At 40.8% G+C, this 19,057-nt stretch overlaps 1 protein-coding gene across 3 annotated transcripts in view; it reads left to right on the forward strand.

Annotated features, from left to right (window-relative positions):
• The window catches only part of NEDD1 (NEDD1 gamma-tubulin ring complex targeting factor), a 62,674-nt gene that overhangs the window by 13,108 nt on the left and 30,509 nt on the right, over positions 1-19,057 (forward strand). For all 3 annotated transcript variants that reach the window (XM_050935285.1, XM_050935294.1, XM_050935302.1), the window contains 4 exons: positions 365-505; positions 11,132-11,361; positions 11,843-12,044; positions 13,584-13,776. In XM_050935285.1, the coding sequence (XP_050791242.1) occupies positions 365-505; positions 11,132-11,361; positions 11,843-12,044; positions 13,584-13,776 (766 nt within the window). The remainder of the gene's footprint in view (positions 1-364; positions 506-11,131; positions 11,362-11,842; positions 12,045-13,583; positions 13,777-19,057) is intronic.

Raw genomic sequence — 19,057 nt, forward strand, 5'->3', positions numbered from 1 at the left:
AATCTGGGAAAAGTAGGCTGCTCTTAATATAACTCTGCTAAACTGACAGTTGTCACTGAAAGATTTTACTTTGATATTTGTGTCCTAGAGATCTTTACATTATATAATTAACATACTGTTGATACTCTAATGAAGAACGTGTTGGGTTTTATAAAAGAACCTTCTGAAAAATCTAATCAAGTTTCGGGTAAAACAATGTCCAAGTTAAACCTGAAATAATTTTGCAAAAAGTCACCTTTGTTACAGAAGAGGCAAAACAAAAACCTGAAGCTGAAGTATTTCTGTAGTAGCACGGAAAAAACGTTTTGTCTCCTGCTAGAACATTCATCAGCACTCTGTTTTAGTTTGTTTCTTTCTCTTTCAGGATCATAAAGATGAAGTAACTTGTGTAACATTTAATTGGAATGATTGCTACATTGCTTCTGGATCTATGAGTGGTGAAATTATTCTACATAATGTTACTACCAATTTATCCAGCACTCCCTTTGGTCATGGTAGCAGTCAGGTACAGTATAGTGAAGTAGTAACTGTCTTTGGTTTGGTGTTTAATTTTAGATTTATTGAATATTTTACACTATTGTAAAATGGTGAACTTCTATTCTGTACAGTTTTAGGTTTGTAAGTCATAAATGTGAATTTAAAAATATGTTAAGAACTCTTGTTGCTTATTAATCAACATAGCCTCTAGTAGTGGTGGGTTTTAAAATAAAACCTACTATTTCCTTTCTGGAAATTTATAAATGTATTGACAGATATAAGAATAGAGGCTTTTAGCTCTCTTACAGTTCACAATAGTAGGCGTAGAATTTGAAGAGTCAAAACTGGACAAGTTTACATTTCTACTCAATGATTGGTTTTGGGTTTTGTTTTTTTTTTTAAACCCAAAGTTGTTATGGGTTTCTGTATTGGCTTCAGTACCTCCAGATTAAATTTGCTCAATTTGTAAGACATGTAGAAAAAACATCAGCCAGATGGGGCAGAATATAACTCTGTATTTTGAATTTAGCTGACATTCTGATACTCAAGTCCGAAGAGAATTTCATTCAATCTACATAGCTCTTCAAAAGGAGTAAAAATAAAATCTGTTTCTATTGTGTGTAGGTAGGACTGGATACACACAGGGTGAAGTTCATCCTTGTGCAAAGATCCAGTGCAAAGCCTATGCACCACTTAAAGGACCCAGCTGTAGACTCTCCTTTCTGCAGGCTTACAGAAATTGGGAAAACTAGGAGATTTCCTTGGGGAAATTCCCCTCTTGTAAGTTTCTCCTGTGAAAAATAACCAGCAGAATGACCTTTCGCCACCTGCAGTGTAGCCTTTGGTATAGCGATGAATTAGACACATAGCCAGGAATTGAAAGGAGCAATGGTGGAGAGGGAGGAGTCGTAGCTGGAGTACATCCTGAGATTACACTAAATAAGAGAGAGCCTACTTAGGGCAGGAGTTTTCAAACTGCGGGTTGCGACCCAGTACTGAGTCGCGGATTGGAAGGCAGGCTAGTTCCTACCTTTTTTTGACACCATGCTGTGCCCCGGAAGTGGCCAGCAGCAGGTCCAGCTCCTAGGCGGGGGGTGGGACTCTGCGTGGTGCTCCCACCCTGAGCACTGACTCTGCACTCCCATTGGCCAGGAACCAGGGGGGTCTGTACCTGTGGGTGAGAACCACGCAGAGCTGCTTGCGCATCTCCGCCTAGATGCGGGACCTGCTGCTGGCCGCTTCCGGGTGCAGCGTGCACCATGGTGCCAGGACAGGCAGGAAGTCTGGCTTAGCACCCCTGCAATACCACTGAGCAGGAGTTACCCAAGGTAACCTGTGCCCCAATCCCCTGCCCCAGCCCGTGCCCCCTCCCAAACCCGGAACCCCTTCCTACTCCCCAAACTCCTCATCCCTGACCCCACCCTAGAGCCTGCACCCCCAACCACACCCTGGACCACTCATTTCCTGCCCCACCCCGCAGCCCTCACCCCTGTATTCGAACCCTCTGCCCCAGCCCTGAGCCTCTCCCACACCCCAAACCCTTTATCTCCAGCTCTGTTGGGTCACAGGCATTAACAATTTTCTTTAATTGAGTTGCCAGAAAAAAGGTTTGAAAACCACTGGCCTGGGAGAGGGACAAAGTTGGCACTTCTGCCAAGCTGCCCTGTTCATGACCATTTGCTGACGCTCAGTGTGTCCGCAGCACCAATGAAGTGGTGGCTTGGCTGCTTTCAGCTGTTGTAGCCGGCCTTTCACCTCCCTTTTGTGCTGGCGTAGAGCTGGAAGTGGTCCTCTTGTCTAACACTGAACTTGATCACTTAATGAAGATCTAATAAGATTTTTCATGGGGAAAAAAGATAGTATTTTATAAACGTTGGGGTGAAGGAAACTACATAAAATCATTAAAAAAAGTTCAGTTTCTAGTGTTGTGGTGTCTTCAATGCATCATTATCATCTACCATTTATATGTACGCAGAATGGTCCTTAATACTTAGTTTGCTTTATAGATGGATTGCTTTTTTAAAAAGCTAGTAAATTTGTCATATTTGCTCCATCTAGATGGCTCATCTTGAGAATTATCTTTGGCGGTTATTTATGGACTGTGTGTGGTCATTAAGACCATAACGGTGAAAACAACAGGAAATCTGGATTTGAGAACCAGCGACAAGGAGCTGGAAAACTTTCATCTGGGTTACACTGTTCAAGTGTTGTTTTCAATAGGTGCCAAATTGATAAGCCTTTATTGTAGCTGCTATTTATTCAGGTATATTTTAACTTTTCACTGAAGAGAGATCAGATTGCTTTTTCGGTGCTTGAGAATGATTAGCAATAATACAGTGAATAGCCATTTTCTTGATAGAGATGAAAGCAAGAGGTCAGACAACTAGACTGGAAGATGGCTAAAGATATTGTAGGAGTTAAATGAAGGTAATTGCATACATATAGCTAGTACTCTTTCTCACTAAGGGCCTCTAATATTTTCTAATGAGGTACTGTGATGGGTACTTGATTGCTGTGTTTTTGTGTCAAAATGGAATTGTTTGGGAATTATGTAACATGGTAGCTATGTAGATTTCCAGTTTATCTGCATATAGTACATATTTTAAAATCGTTTTGCTCCTATATACCAATATAGTTTTATTTTTGGTTTGGATTTTAATTGGAATTTGTAGAGAATTGCAGGATTATACAGTTATGTTAGTATCTAAACATACATGTAGTGCTCTTACAGAGCTTAAAAAAGACTGTGTCTACTCCAAGAATTTGAAGTCTAAAGGTCTAATTCTGTAAGGGTGAAGTTTCCAGGGCAACAGTGTATTGTACCTCTTGATTCTGGCACAGGTTCTTTGGTTTAGCTAAGGAGGGGTGACCCTTATTAAGGGGGAAAAACTGCAGAAAGTTAAGCATTTTTGTTGTGAAGCTGAGGCTGGACTAACTTTATAAAAGTGGCTTGTCTTCACTTGATTCAGCAGAATAGAATGTAATCTCTTGACCAGTTAATATCTGAAACTGTATAGACTCTATGTTTAATACTGTATGTAGCCCATGGTCATAGTGCTTTCAGTGATATGAAAAAATTGCATTTCACCCAAGAAGAATTGTCCTGTTAATTGTGACCATAAATTCACATCTATGTGCATTATTAGAATTAAGTTCTTGCTCTGAGCTGTATGTAGACCATCTAATCCTAGAGTCTTCAACTGCTTTTTTTAGATTTTATTAACACTATTAGATTTTATCTGTTTGCTGTATGAGAATGTATTGAAGTCTGTTTCAAAAGAAAACATTTGTTCAAATCTTGAATGCCTACCACTGTTCTCCCAGCAACAGGGTTAGTTTAGCTGTTTGAGCAGCTGGTGATCTGTGAAGATATGTGATGGCTTCTGTTCTTTTCATACAGTGAAACGATAATCATGAGCTCCACAGCCACTAACTTTATCTACCTTATTTGTCCACTTTATGAGGCTGTCCATTGGGATATGGAAGAGATTAGTTTATTCACTGACATTGTGTAACTGCATAAGGCTAATCAATGAGGCTAGAATGGTTTTGGCTTTGGGATATTTTTTTCTCCCCTATTTAATTCTGTAACTATTGTTTGCATTTTTTTATTTTATTTTTTTGCCTTTGGTATGTTTTCTTCCAAGATTGACTAATTCTACCAAGAGGTGAGGTTTTTGTTTTATTTTTAATCTGTATACTAAACTCTTGCATTATGGTTAAGGTGGGTTGCTGGTTTTTGGCAGTGGATTATGAGCCAACATTTTTCTAACATACACATTCCCCGTTGGCTGCCTTGGCAAAGAGTCCAGAGATAAAATGGGTTTGTGCTTGAATGAGTTTGTGCCTCTGTTCCAATCAGAGCTGGGGCATAATGGTGTGGGGAAGCTTATGCTGTGACAACTCGTATTGCATTGTTTTTTGTGACTCCATAGAGGAGTTCATTTTCCATTTCTACCAATCTAGTGCCTTGCACTAGTAATACATTTCTGCAAGCCCTCCATGTGCAGAGCTCCCTAAAGTCATTGGCAATTGCGTCCACCCAGATACTAAAATCTACTTCATACGTCAATTTTTTTTAAGTGTTCATTTTTGTTGCTTGACCCTCTTCTATGCATGCTAACTGCATACATGTTTTTTCTAAGAGGGAGCTGCTGGGTGCTCAGCAGTCTTGAAATCATTACACTTCTGGATTAGAGGCTAAACTGGGCACTCTGGCCCCAGTTCAGCAAGTTACTTAAATACTTGCCTAACTTGACTTAATGTTAGGCACATGGTTATTATTTATAAGTGTCGTCATAGATTTTAAGGCTAGATGGAAACATTAAGACTAGTGTCACTTCCTGTATAAAAAAAAGTCTACAGAATTTCACCAGGTGATTTCTGCATGGAAGCCCATAACTTCTTGTTGAGCTCAATTATTCACCCACGAAAGCTCATGCTCCAAAACGTCTGTTAGTCTATAAGGTGCCACAGGATTCTTTGCTGCTTTTACAGATCCAGACTAACACAGCTACCCTTCTGATACTTAGTCTTCAAGTGATGGAGAATCTACTACATCCTTAGCTGAACTCTAATTACCCTCTTCATGAAAAATTTGTGCCTTGTTTCTAGACTGAATTTGTCTATCTTCAACCTCCAGCCATTGGATCTTACGTTTTTGTCTGCTACATTAAAGAAGTTTTACTATCAGGGCTGAATTGGGTCGGTAGTTTTTTTTAAGTCTTGGCAGTAGAACTTTATACTTGCCAAGCCCTAAGGTAGATGATGGCAAGTGAAGTTCATTGCTGGTAAATACAAAGTAATGCACATTGGAGAGAAAAATGAAACTATTCATAACTTACAAGAGTCTATATTAATTGTATCAGCTGAGGTAGGGGACTTGAACATCACTGTAGACAGCTTACTGAAGGACCACAGCTCAATGTACATCTGCACCCTCCAAAAAAATAACATTAATAATAATAATTAAGCAAGATGCTAGTATGTATAAGGAATGGGATGGAGAATGTTGTTTTATATAAATCAGTGGTGCAGCCTCACCTGGAATACTATGTGCAGTATTGGGCACCCTATCTTAAAAACAAGATTGTAGAGTTACTAAGGGTTCTGACAAGGGGTTACAAATAATCACAGGTATGGAAAAACTCTCTTGTAAAGAGAGACTGAAAAGATTGAAATTCTGTATCTCAGAAAGGAAATGAATAAGAGGGGATATGATAAAGGCATATAAAATAACTAGTATAGAGAAAGGTAGGTTGGGAGTATCGATTCTTCCTTGTCTCATAACATGAAAACAAGGGATATTCAATGTAACAAATTTAAAACCAATAAAATAAATTAATGGTTTTTTTCCCACACGATACATAACTAAAATTAATGTGAAACTCATTGCCACAGAACCGTTGCAGCTAAAAACCTAGCAAGATTCTAAAGAAGATTGAATGTTTTATATGGATAGCAAAAATATCAAAAGTTACAATAATTAATGATAAATGAAGAGTATTAGAGAGAGAAGATCTAGTGCTTCAAAGGGTTTAGGCCAGTACTTTTTAACCCACAAGCCATTTACAGCCCAATCAGCACACAGCTGCGGCCCATGTGCCATCCTCAGAGCCATACAGGTAGTACATCTATTGTGTGAATGCAGCCCATGTAATACAGAGAGAGCTGCATATTGGCCCACAATGGAAAACAGATTGAGAACCACTGGTTTAGGCTAATTTCAGTTATTGGAGATTAGGAGGTGAGCTAAAAAGGGGGTCAGGTTATTCCACACCTTTTCTGCTGTGGGGTGTCTTGAACCTTCGTCAGAAGAATTTGGTGCTGAGCACTGTTGGAGACTGGACACCAGACTAGATGATCTGCAGCTCTGATTCAGTATGGCAATTCCTGTGTTCCGATACACTAAATCTAATTGCCTGTATAGCTTCCGATTCATTTAAATTAAAAAACAAGCGCCATTCTTTCTGCAGACATGCCTGTTTGGATAAGGTTCTTAAATTCTAATTGTATGTCGTCAATGCAGAGAGTCCTGAACAACAGCTCTGCAAACTGTTCAATATCTGAAAGACTTTTCTTGTAATAAAGCTATAATGGAATGCCAAAACTTAAAAGTAATACTAGAAACCCCTTACATTTCATTGGCCGTTTCTCATTCCAAGATACGGTGTTGAATTTAATCTTTGTCGTGTTAGGAATTATAAGTAAAGTGTTGATAGCTAGGATGCATCATATGTGGTGTAGGCTGTACCACCTTAATTAAGATTGTGTCATGATTAAGACCTCTCTTCAGTTGCTTATAACGTTGCCAGACTGTAACTGTTAGGGTGAAATTTTCTATGTCGGGTGTCTGCCACGGGCTGAATACTTTTGGAAAATTTCAGATAAAATTGTTCAGCTGTTTCAGAGAATGATTAAGAGAAAATACACTGCTTTGCCCATGCTTGAAACTAAAAATCTCCTGAGCAGGAGTGTGCACAGGAATAAAAATTTGCCTGCTTTTGGCGGGGCACTTTCTGTGCCCCCCAGGACCAGAAGAGCTGGCTCTGCTCCCTTCCCCTGTGGTCTCAGGGCTGGTTGGTGGAGATTGCTCTTTCCTGGCAGGTGGAGGAGCTGGATCTCTCTGCCCTGGAGGATTTCTGTGCCCCTGCTGATTTGGGAGGGGGGCGTGCCCCTGCTTACCCACTCTTGCACTGCCCCTGCTCCTGTGATTTCCTCTTGTACCTCTGTGCTTTGGAGCAGGAGCTTGAACTTTGACTTGGTGGGGAGGTCACGCTAGTGTCAGGATGTGTCTTTTGCTGTTTGAAGGAAAACTTGTCCAGATTAGAGCTTCTGAAAAATGAGTTCACACATGCTTAGAAACTTGTTGGTATCTCTTGCCAATTTAACTGCCTAACTATGCCTACATTAAATATGCTTGAGCCCAAGGCTTAGGGGCTAAGCAGAACTTCCCTGTAATTGCTCCTCTTGGCTGCCGTGAGGCCAGGAGACAGGCCTATCTATGCTTTCCCTGCTAGTGCCTAAGCAGGAAGCTGCCTAACTCTGGCCTGGTCTACACTACGCGTTTAAACCGAATTTAGCAGCATTAAACCGATTTAACCCGGCACCTGTCCAAACAATGAGGCCCTTAATATCGATATAAAGGGCTTTTTAAACCCGTTTCTTTACTCCTCTCTGACGAGAGGAGTAGCACTGAAATTGGTATTGCCATATTGGATTAGGGTTAGTGTGGCCGCAAATTGACTGTATTGGCCTCCGGGCGGTATCCCACAGTGCACCATTGTGACCGCTCTGGAAAGCAATCTGAACTCAGATGCACTGGCCAGGTAGACAGGAAAAGCCCCACGAACTTTTGAATTGCATTTCCTGTTTGCCCAGCGTGGAGCTCTGATCAGCACGGGTGGCGATGCGTCCCAAATCCGAAAAGAACTCCAGCATGGACCGTGCGGGAGATACTGGATCTGATCGCTGTATGGGGAGACAAATGTGTTCTATCAGAGCTCCGTTACAGAAGACAAAATGACAAAGAATTTGAAAAAAATCTCCAGGCTATGATGCAGAGTCCACAGCACAGTGCTGTGTGACAAGCGTAACGGAAAGGCAAAGAATCAAATGGGCGCTCATGGAGGAAGGGAGGGGGGACTGAGGACTCCAGCTATCCCACAGTCCCCGCAGTCTCTGAAAAGTATTTGCATTCTTGGCTGAGCTCCCAATGCCTGTAGAGTCAAACACATTGTCCGGGGTGGTTCAGGTTATAGCTCGACAATTTACCTCCCCTCCCCCCTGTGAAAGAAAAGGGGGAAAAATCGTTTCTTGACTTTTTTCAATGTCACCCTATGTCTACTGCATGCTGCTGGTAGATGAGGTGCTGCGGCACTGAACAGCAGCATCCTCTCCCTTCCCCTCCCCGGTGCCAGACGGTACAGTACAAAAGGACTGATAGCTGTCCTCGTCATCATCCCGTGAGTGCTCCTGGCTGGCCTCAGGTGAGGTTGGCCAGGGTCACCTGGGTCAAAATAGGAATGACTCCCATTTATTACCCCCTAGAATGGCATGCAGCTCATCATTTCTGTGGGATCTCTGGGGCTCTGACATGGAGCGGCTGTGCTCTCTGGTTCTCTGATGCACTGGTTCTCTAGTACACTTGCCCCATGTTCTAGGCAGGACTGACTCTATTTTTAGATAAAACATAAAGGAGGGAATAACCCAGGGAGTCATTCCCATTTTTATCTTTGCGCCCCCAGCCGACCTCAGCGAGGCCAGCCAGGAGCACCCATGACAGCAGCAGACGGTACAGAATGACTGATAACCGTCATCTCATCGCCAATTTACAACGTCATGGCAGACAATGCAATAGGGATGGTAACCGTCTCTGCTACCTTGCAAAGGCAAATGAATGCTGCTACGTAGCGCTGCAGTACCGCCTCTGTCAGTGGCATCCAGTACACATACGGTGACAGTGGCAAAAGGCAAAACGGGCTCCATGGTTGCCATGCTATGGCGTCTGCCAGGGCAATCCAGGGAAAAAGGGTGCGAAATGTTTGTCTGCCATTGCTTTCTCGGAGGAAGGAATGAATGACGACATTTACCCAGAATCCCCCGCGACACTGTTTTTGCACCATCATGCATTGAGATCTCAACCCAGAACTCCAATGGGCGGGGGAGACTGCAGGAACCATGGGATAGCTACGGGATAGCTACCCACAGTGCAACGCTCCAGAAATTGATGCTAGCCTCGGTACATGGACGCACACCGCCGAATTATTGTGCTTTGTGTGGCCGCGTGCTCTCGACTTTATACAATCTGTTTTACAAAACCGGTTTATGTAAAATCGGAATAATCCTGTAGTGTAGACATACCCTCAGTAGCAGATGGGTGAGGAACAGAAGGAGGGGGAAGAGTTGTACTGAGGAGGGAGGGTGCAAGGATAGGAGCAGGAGGGGAGAGGGACAGGAGCAGAATGAAACAGAAGATGAGGGGAGATGAGTTGTGCAAAAAGGTAGAGAGTAGAAGTGCGGGAAGGATGAACATGGGCAGGAGCATAAGGGTGTGGGGGCAGAGGGATGGAGAGGGAGGGATAGGAGCAGAAGGGGCTGGAGGGATGGGGCAGAATGGTCTAACCACTAGAACACCCTTCCCTACAGAATCTAGAATGGATCATAGTATATTTGAGTCCCACATTCCTTTGTTGTCTAGCAAATAGCTGTGAATCCCACTGGCAAAGTGTCTCACCCCATCCCTGTGGTTGTGGCAGGTCAACACAGATGATAACTCAGGCTTTATGTGGCCCTGCTACCACTAGAGGGACATAGAGCACCACATGAGTCACACTTTGTTTCCATAAGAAAGACACACTCTGAGCCCTCGTCCAGACTAACCCGCGGCATCGGCGGGTTAAAATCGATTGCTCGGGGATCGATATATCGCGTCTAGTCTGGACGCGGTGTATCGATCCCCGAGCGCACTTACATCGATTCCGGAACTCCATCAATCCGAACGGAGTTCCGGAATCGACACGGAGAGCCGCGGACATCGATGCCGCGCCGTCCAGACTGGTGAGTACCTCGATTTTAGAAATTCGACTTCAGCTACGTTATTCACGTAGCTGAAGTTGCGTATCTAAAATCGATTTTAATTCCTAGTCTGGACGTGACCTGAGTGTGACTTCTGCATCTGAACACAAAATAGCAACTGGTTTTGCAGCAGTGAAGTGAGTTCTCTCCATTTTAAAGAGAGAGTACTCAGAAAGCTGGTGGAAGTCACATTCACCACTCACTTCAGAGCAACGACTTAAAATCATGCAGTAACTCATCTATTTATGAGATCACTGAGTGTGAGGGGGGGAACTTAGCATGCAAAATTAAAAGACAAAGAGGCTATGCCTTGGTCAACTTAATTTCTTCAGTTACTGTATTTACACTAATGTATAGTGCCCACATTGTGTCCTTGGACATCAATAGTAAAAATATGCAGCCAAGTCTTCTCCCCGTAGGTTACAAATGCTATATCACATGCTAGTTATAACTTCCTCCTCCTTCATGTTTTACCAAATTACGTTCACATCACTGTGGTGTATTTTAAAAAGTTCCACACTTTTGGTAAGTTAGCAATTAGTGAAATTATAATATTGCTTTTCACTTGTCTAGACACAGGCTCCATAGACCAACTGATGCCTTATAGTTAATTTTATGATACAGGCATTTTTTAAAGTTTCCTTTAATTATAAGAGATATTGGCATAAAATCAGGAAATTTTTCTCAGGAGTTTCTGTTGTTGCTTCCTTAACTCTCGCTTTTTGCCTGTGGTGTAAGCTGAGCAGCATAGTGGTCAGGAAGGAATTTTCACTTCACACATACTGCATTACGATACCGGCCAAATGCATTATGAGTGGTTTTTTTGTTTGTTTGTTTTTGTTTTTTTTAAGCCACCTTCCTCTGAAGCATCATGTCTGAGAAACATGATGTCAGTCTGTTGACTTATGGCCTGTTGAATTATGTCAGCTTTTGCGATTCTAATTCAGATTACTTTTTTTGGTCTGAATGATTTAGACTTGTTTAACCTTAACTTTATATACAGATATATTGCATGCATTTAATTTTGTAATAATTTTTAAGTTAATAGTGCATTATGCATGTTTGGTTTATTTTACAGCCTATTCGACACTTGAAATATTCTTCCTTTAAGAAGTCTCTATTGGGCAGTGTGTCTGACAGTGGAACTGTAACGCTGTGGGATGTAAATAGTCAAAATCCATACCATAATTTTGAAAATGCTCACAAAGCTCCAGCTTCAGAAATCTGCTTTTCTCCTGTCAATGAGTTGCTACTTGTCACCATAGGTTTGGATAAAAGAATCATTCTCTATGACACGTCAAGTAAAAAGTAAGGATTATGTAACTTTTGGTAAGCATTATCTATCAGTGGATTGTATGGGAATTTGACTCAATTCTTGTAACTCCAAGAAGTACATTTGTCTGTGATTAGAGGTTTAGTGTTTGTTTTAAAGTCAGACCACATTAAGAATTATAACTTCTAGATTGAATTCTCTAGAAAATAGCGGTTGTGCTCCAGTTAAATCCCTTTTTAGGGTGTATATATAATATTTTGTTAATGTGTAAGTGTACAAGCTTCACTAAAGGCTTGATCCAGTGCCCACTGAAGTCAATGGGAGCCTTTCCACTGACTTAAGTAGGTATTTATCAGTCCTTAGAAGAATAAATATATTGCAAATCTGTAGCTGAATTACAAAAATCTGTATTATATAGTTTGCTGTAATTCTTCAGTGCTGTTGGGAAAGTCTAATTAAAAATACTTTGTTTTTATTTTTAATTATAAAACCTTCCTATATTTCTCCTGTCTGAAGACTACTGAGAACTCTGGTAGCTGAATCTCCTCTGACAGCAGTAGATTTTATGCCCGATGGCACTACCCTGGCTATTGGCTCTTCCCGTGGAAAAATTTACCATTATGATCTAAGAAAGCTGACATCACCAGTAAAAACAGTCAGTGCTCACAAAACCTCTGTGAAGTGTATACGCCTTCAGTACAGTAGCACTTGTTCAAAGGTAAAACATTTCCTTCTTTATTACTCTCTTAAGTTAACAGAAGGAAAACATTAACTTTAAGTCTTCTAAAGAAATGTGTATGCTGAACTGTCAATGTATTACAGGTGTCAACATAAAGGAGAATCCGTCAGATTTTTCAACACACCAAAAGAAACTATATAGAAAACAAACATTAATTGTAGACATCATCCATTTAATTTTCTTCTCATGAGCGAAATTTAGTCTTAAACTCTTTTTGTGTGTGGCTATAGTGCTGTTCTGGGCTTCCACTTCACCCAAGGGGGAGTCTTGTGACACATCAATGTTTCTCTTAGGGTACGTCTACACTTGGAGTGTTATGTGTGATTTCCATCTTGCATAGACATAGTCATGTTAGCTCTCACTGAGCTAGCATACTGAAAATAAAAGTTTAGTTGTGATAGCATGGTGAGTGGTTGCACGGGCTAGCCATCTTGAGTTCAAACCCCACTGAATCCCATGGGTACATACATGGCATGCCTAGCCCATGCCACCAATCACTGCTGCCCATGTTACTATGGCTACACGATTACTTTTAGTGCTCTAGCATGATGAGAGCTAGTGCAAGTATGTCTATGTGGCATGGGAATAACTCCCCCAGCTCCTAGTGTAAACATACCCTTAGACTGAGTCTCCAGGCTTCAGCATCCCAGTTTCTCACTGTGACTCTTCTAGTAGGGCCTGTTCAGTTTGCTCCCTGCAGAAGTCTTCTCTCCAGGGAGCTTTATAATCAGAAAATGTTTGCAGCAACACAAGTCAACCTTTACCAAACAAAGTGGTGTTTATTAGTCAACGGGAACAGTGTATTGGGGAAATAAGGTAAATTAACAGAGAAAGCCTAGTCTCATGAATCTAACCTAAACCTTATTCTCTCCTTGCAAGTTTTGGATAAGTTCCACACAGGCCAGATCTCTCTGTTCCTGGCCTGGCAGAGACAGTCAGCCCCTGCAACATTTTTCTCTTTGTACCTCAGTCTGAGACTTATTTCCAGCTGCTCCTGCCCACTTACCCCAGCCCACTCTCCCTGCTGAGGTCTTTAATGGTTTTGTGTTCTTTTGAACCGAGTCTTAGGCCTTGGAAAAATAAACCCACTACTCTGACTGGAGCTAGGCTGTGGCATTTCCCTATTTAAATGGCTTCTCCCTTCTCTTAAGGACCCTCAGTATTCTCTCTGGAAGTATTTTATCTCTGCTATTGTTCTATTTCCTGTTAGTGGGAAACAAACAAACAGCCTCCTTTGATTTAACTCCATGCAGTCAAGCAGAGTAATAGCAAGCAGGTAAAATAAGGCACACACGATATTAATAGAAATAGTACAAAATCTCCCACATTTGCTTGAAAACATCTGACTCCCTACTTGTAATCAGAAACTGAGAGGTTGTATTTGTTTAGACCAATTTCTTGCAATTTAAACATTTTGTGAAACTTGTCCATGTTTTGAACAGGAAAAAATAATTTGTGTATTTTTTTTCCTTTCAGTTGAAGCACTAATAACTTCTTAAATTTACTATTTCTCTTCAGTCCAGCTTTAATAAATGTTCTTCAAGTAAACCAGCATCCAAAAGAACGGATGTTAAAGCGAGTAGTAATGTTGGAGGAATTCAGAATACTGGCATAATCAAAAATCTTACCTCTAACACACCAATTACAGTTTCACCTCAGCCCATCTCAACAATTGAGAGTAAAGGAGCAGATGTTGTTCAGGACAAAACAGGTAAGGAATCTGGTTTTTAGGATAGGAAATTATCTGAATTTGTGAAAAAAGATCTGGGAGCTATACTTCACATGCTTTGACCAGCCTTGCAGAATATCATGTCACCGTGAAATATTGTTTGTGTATATAATTGGATTCAACTGCCTTAACCATGAGACTATCCTTTCTCTTCCCACAGTTCCCTACCTCATTCACTACAGGCCTTCAAACTGCTGCAACAAATCAGGATGGTATTGACCAACAACAGCCCCATTGCTAGATAACCTTAATTCAATCCCAGACTGGGTCCGTCCTGTGCACTGAATGAGGCAGGTATCCTGTGGGGAAAAAAACCAGTATGAGATCATGTAATTAAAGGCTGTATCCTATTGCATACACACAAGGGAGCCGAATTAAGGCCACAGGCAACATTAATTCTAACATTTTGTAAGTTTTTGACTTCACAACCTTAATTTTCTTTTTAATGTAGGGTTTTTTTTATTGTAATATTTAGCTTAGTACAGGAAGTGGCTGTTTTGCTCATTTACATTGTTAGTGATACAGGGAGTGTCAAACCTCAAAACAAAAGAATGTAAAAGTTTCGAGCCTACTTAGGGCTTGTCTAGACTAACAGTTAGTCCATGGCAAGCTGGGTTGTAAATCTACCTTTCACTTCTATGTAGACCCTGCTTCTGCTCACTAAAAGTTCCCTTGTGCGCTTTGATGTACATCTCCTTGAAATGAGAATAGATCGAAGCAAGCTAGGGAATTTTTAGTGTACAGTAGCAGGGTCCCTGTGGACAATTAGCACTAACAGCTATCTAGATAAACCTGCAGTGTAGTAGTTATGGCGCTATTTGTTTTTTCCGTAAAATTGGGAGCAGCCACAATTTAATCACCATTGTGTCAACCTTGCACCCTAAAACTGCATGTGCTTATGATAGAATAGCTATGTATGAGCTGAAGGAACTGAGAAAGTCACTGGATCCATGTGACATTACCCAAGATACAGTCTGGACAGTTGAGCAGCTGTGTCTCCTTAATTCCCTAGCCAGGGCTGCCTTTTACACTGCTTTGCTGTCAGAACATCCACTCCTTCCCTGTTCTCACAGCTTTTAGCATGCAAATTCACTCCCAGCTAAAATACATGAGCACTCTGACCAGTCACTCATGAATTACATACAGTGCAACACCCACAAATTCTTATTTCTAGCTTTGTCACCCCAGAAATGTGCGTCTTGTATTGTCCAGGACACTACTGAACAACGCAAGCTCATAAAAAGTCCCCATCATTTCATCAAAGGAAAATGCTATATGTACTAGTTTTATCCCAAATGGAGTTTCCCACAAACTTTAATCCAAACACACTGGTTAAGATAAAACAATAATATAAGTTTATTAACTACAAGATTTTAAGTGATTGCAGGTGATGATGCATGAAAGTCTGGAGTGATTACAAAATAAAAAAGTAATACACAAGCTAATACCTAACTTAGCTTGTTAAGTGAACTTAAGATCAAAGATTTTTTTTGTCCCACTATATGCTTCTATAAATTTCACCGCCTGGGTCTCCTTTCAGCCTGAGACCACTCCCCCTTAGCTGAGCTCTTTGAGAGTTGTTGATGTCAAGACAGAGCTGGGAGGAGAAGAGGTGCAATCAAGTGTTTTCCTTCCTCTTCAGAATTCAGTTTCTTCAGCTAGAAACCTCCTTGCTGAGTCATGCTGACATGCAGTTCTCTGTGAATGTGAGGTTGAAATCATCCCTGGGGTGAAATGTAAACTTTTTATTTACACTTTCCCCCCCCTGCTGGAGGATGGCTACTAAAGTAGGTGATGGCTCTTTAACACCTGTCCGGGGTGATAGTGTGTCTTTTTGTCTCTGAAAAACTGATTTGTAGTGTTACCCCAAATTACAACATATTTCAGTAACAATCATACAGTAGAATCTTATAAGTTTGCATTTAGTGTCGCTACACATATTTTAGCAGGATAATGATATTCAGCAGATTTTGACTTTTCAAATGATACATCACAAGGCATACTTTGTGCAAAATTTATCATTAGTCTTGTGAAAGTGGTGACCATAATAGTAACCCGTCACAGTCCATTTTATATAATTAATCTTGTTGAATTTAATTGTGGTAGAGTGATATAAAAGATTTAGATTACCTGTAGACTGTTTTGGTTCTGCATGAAATTATAAAAACATAATGGCCATACTGGATTAGACTGATGGTTCATCTAGCCCAGTATCCTGTTTTCCAACAGTGGCTTGTGCCAGATGCTTTGGAAGAAACGAACAGAACAGGGCAATTATCAAATGGTCCAATCCCTGTTGTCCAGTCCCAGCTTCTGGCAGTGAGCAATTTAGGGACACCCAGAGCATGGAGTTGAGTCCCTGACCATCTTGGCAAATAGACATTGATGAATTTATCCTCCATTAACTTATCTAATTCTTTTTTGAACACAGTTATGCTTTTGGCCTTCACAACATCACCTGGCAATGAGTTCCACAGGTTGACAGTGTTTTTGTGAAGAAGTACTTCCTTATGTTTGTCTATTAATTGTGTATTTATTTCATTGAGTGACCCCTAGTTCTTGTGTTATGTGAAGGAATAAAATAACATTTCCTTATTCACTTTCTCCAGTCCATTCATGATTTTATACACCTTTATCATATCTATCTGTCCCGTGTCCATCCTTCCATCACCATTAGCCATCTCTTCTCTAAGCCTAGCTTAGAGGGCTCCGTGGAAAGGCATTCCTCTGAGCTTTTTACTGTTAGCAGGGTTTTGTTCTAGGTGCAGTTTTTGTCCAAGCAGCTTAAAACATGGAATGCTTTGCAGGCTAGTTTTGGGGTTTTTTTGTCCCCCTGACCCCCTTTCTAGCTCTCACTAGAAAGATAGCTGGGGACTATAGGATGAGAGTTAGGTGAGTTAAATCTACCAGGGACTTTTGGAGATCTTTGCCTTTTACTCAAGAATTCAGATTATATATATGCTTGATGCTAACAAAACAGAAGAAGAAAATTATGGTGCAGCATATTTTGTGATATTTGTTTTAAAGATATGCTCCAGTTTTTTGGGTTTTTTGTTTTGTTTTTTAACTTTTGCATGAATAATGTTAAGCAGTTCCAAGTCTATCTTGCTTTTCATGCCACAGTATTTGTAGTGAAGAGAAGGCTGAATTGTTTTTCTCATTCCTCTGGAGTTTGTGCATCATACTTCATACTTTGGCTGAGAGAAGTACTTACAGTTAGCGCTTAAAGGTGCAGGAAGTTCTCTACATTTTTTTTTCTTTTAAAATAAAGCTCACCACAAAGGCAGTTAATTCATGTGCCTTTGTTGCATTTTTTTTAACATTGTGCATTAATTTGACAGAGAAGATGATGCTAACTAAACACAGCACTTTTAATTAGCAGCTGTTTTGTAGGAGTTCTGACCTTACTCTGCAAGGAGGTAAATGCCATTGCTGTCTGAGGTATAACTTATTGAAATTTAACTTGAGCAAATTCAGTTTGAAAAAATATTCTCAAGTCTATTGAGCAAGTCTTTGAGGGGTTTCAAGATTCAGAAGAAATTTTTCATGATTTTTTTTATGCTGCTAAACTTTCCCTCTTTTTAAATAAGGAGAAGTATGTTTAACAACATTTGTTAAGCTATAAGCCACTGCAGTCTATAGGGACACTGATTAATTAACCCTCTTGGGCATGCAGTGCAGTATGAGGTGAAGTAGAATTCTTCCTGTGTACCCAAGAAGTGTCACTAACATTACTGCACCATCTGGAGAGTCTTCCTTCAGTTACAACATGCACTTATTAAAAGCATTTATCTTTCCTATTTAAAAACAATTACTTTTTTTTATGATTGAGTCCTAGCATACAAACAAGACCAGTTAAAAATTTAAAGAGTGCATGCTTGAAATTGGCATCTGGGTAATGCTATAAAATAGCATATTTTCTTGTATATGAGCCCAAAACCCTGTGCTTAAGTTTTATGGAGTCTCCTTTGGGTGTTGGTGAGAGTAAACCTAGTAGGTGAAATAGTACACTTTTATTGCAGTATTACATCTAGGATAGAGTGGAAAGGAATCTAAGCTCAGAGAGAACACTATGTCAAAATATATCAAACTGAAATTCAGAATGTGATCCAAATTACAAGTTTATGGATCTGATTATGCAAATGTACATGCATATGAGTAACTTCACACACATGCATAGTTACACTGAGTTTAGTTGGGCCACTTGCATGATTGAAGTTACTGATGCGTAAATGTTTGCAGGACTAGGCCCCGTGAATGGATTTCACCCTGTTTTGTGATAGATTCATAGGCACGTGCATTGTTGTAGTCATGTTGGTCCCAGGATATTAGAAACACAATGTGGGTGAGCTGCCTTATTTCAACTGTGATACTCAGACCTGAAGAAGAGCGCTATGTGAGCTCAAAAGCTTATTTCAACCAAGAAAAGTTGATCCAATAAAAGATACTACATCATTCACTTTGTCTCGTAGACTTTAAGGCCAGAAAGAACCATCATGATCATGTAGTCTGACCACCTGCACATTACAGAACCTCACCCACCTGCTTAACCTCTGGATGAGTTACTGAGTTCAAACCATTAAGTGACCTGTGCCCTATGCTGCAGAGGGCCACAACCACCCCCCCCCCCCCAGCATCTCTGTCAATCTGCCATGTTTAGGGTTGAGAAGGAATTTCCCCTCAGGTCAATCAGTTAGATACTAAGCATCTTGGTGAGAGCCACCAGCTTGACAGCTGGAAAAGAATTCTCTGTAGTAACTTAGAGCCCGTCCCATCTAGTGTCCAGTCTCTGGCCATTGGAAATATTTGCTACTAGCAGTCGCAGATGGGTCACCATGCCATTGTATCAAGTATCAGAGGGGTAGTTGTGTTAGTCTGGATCTGTAAAAGCAGCAAAGAGTCACCCAAGAAAGTTCATGCTCCAATATGTCTGTTAGTCTATAACATGTCATTGTAGGCAGTCTCATCATACCATCCCCTCCATAAATTTATCAAGGTCAATCTTGAAACCAGTTAGATTTTTTTGCCCCCACTGCTCCACTTGGAACACTGTTCCAGAACCTTATTCCTCTGACAGTTAGAAACAGTCATCTAATTTCAAGCCTAAACTTGTTGGTGACCAGTTTATATCTGCTTGTTCTTGTGCTAACATTGGCCCTTAATTTAAATAACTCCTCTACTTCCTTGGTATTTGTCCCTGTGATGTATTTATAGAGAGCAATCCTATCTGTCCTCAGCCTTCGCTTGATTAGGCTAAACAAGC

Source organism: Gopherus flavomarginatus, chromosome 1, assembly GCF_025201925.1.
Source record: "Gopherus flavomarginatus isolate rGopFla2 chromosome 1, rGopFla2.mat.asm, whole genome shotgun sequence".
Taxonomy (NCBI): domain Eukaryota; kingdom Metazoa; phylum Chordata; order Testudines; family Testudinidae; genus Gopherus; species Gopherus flavomarginatus.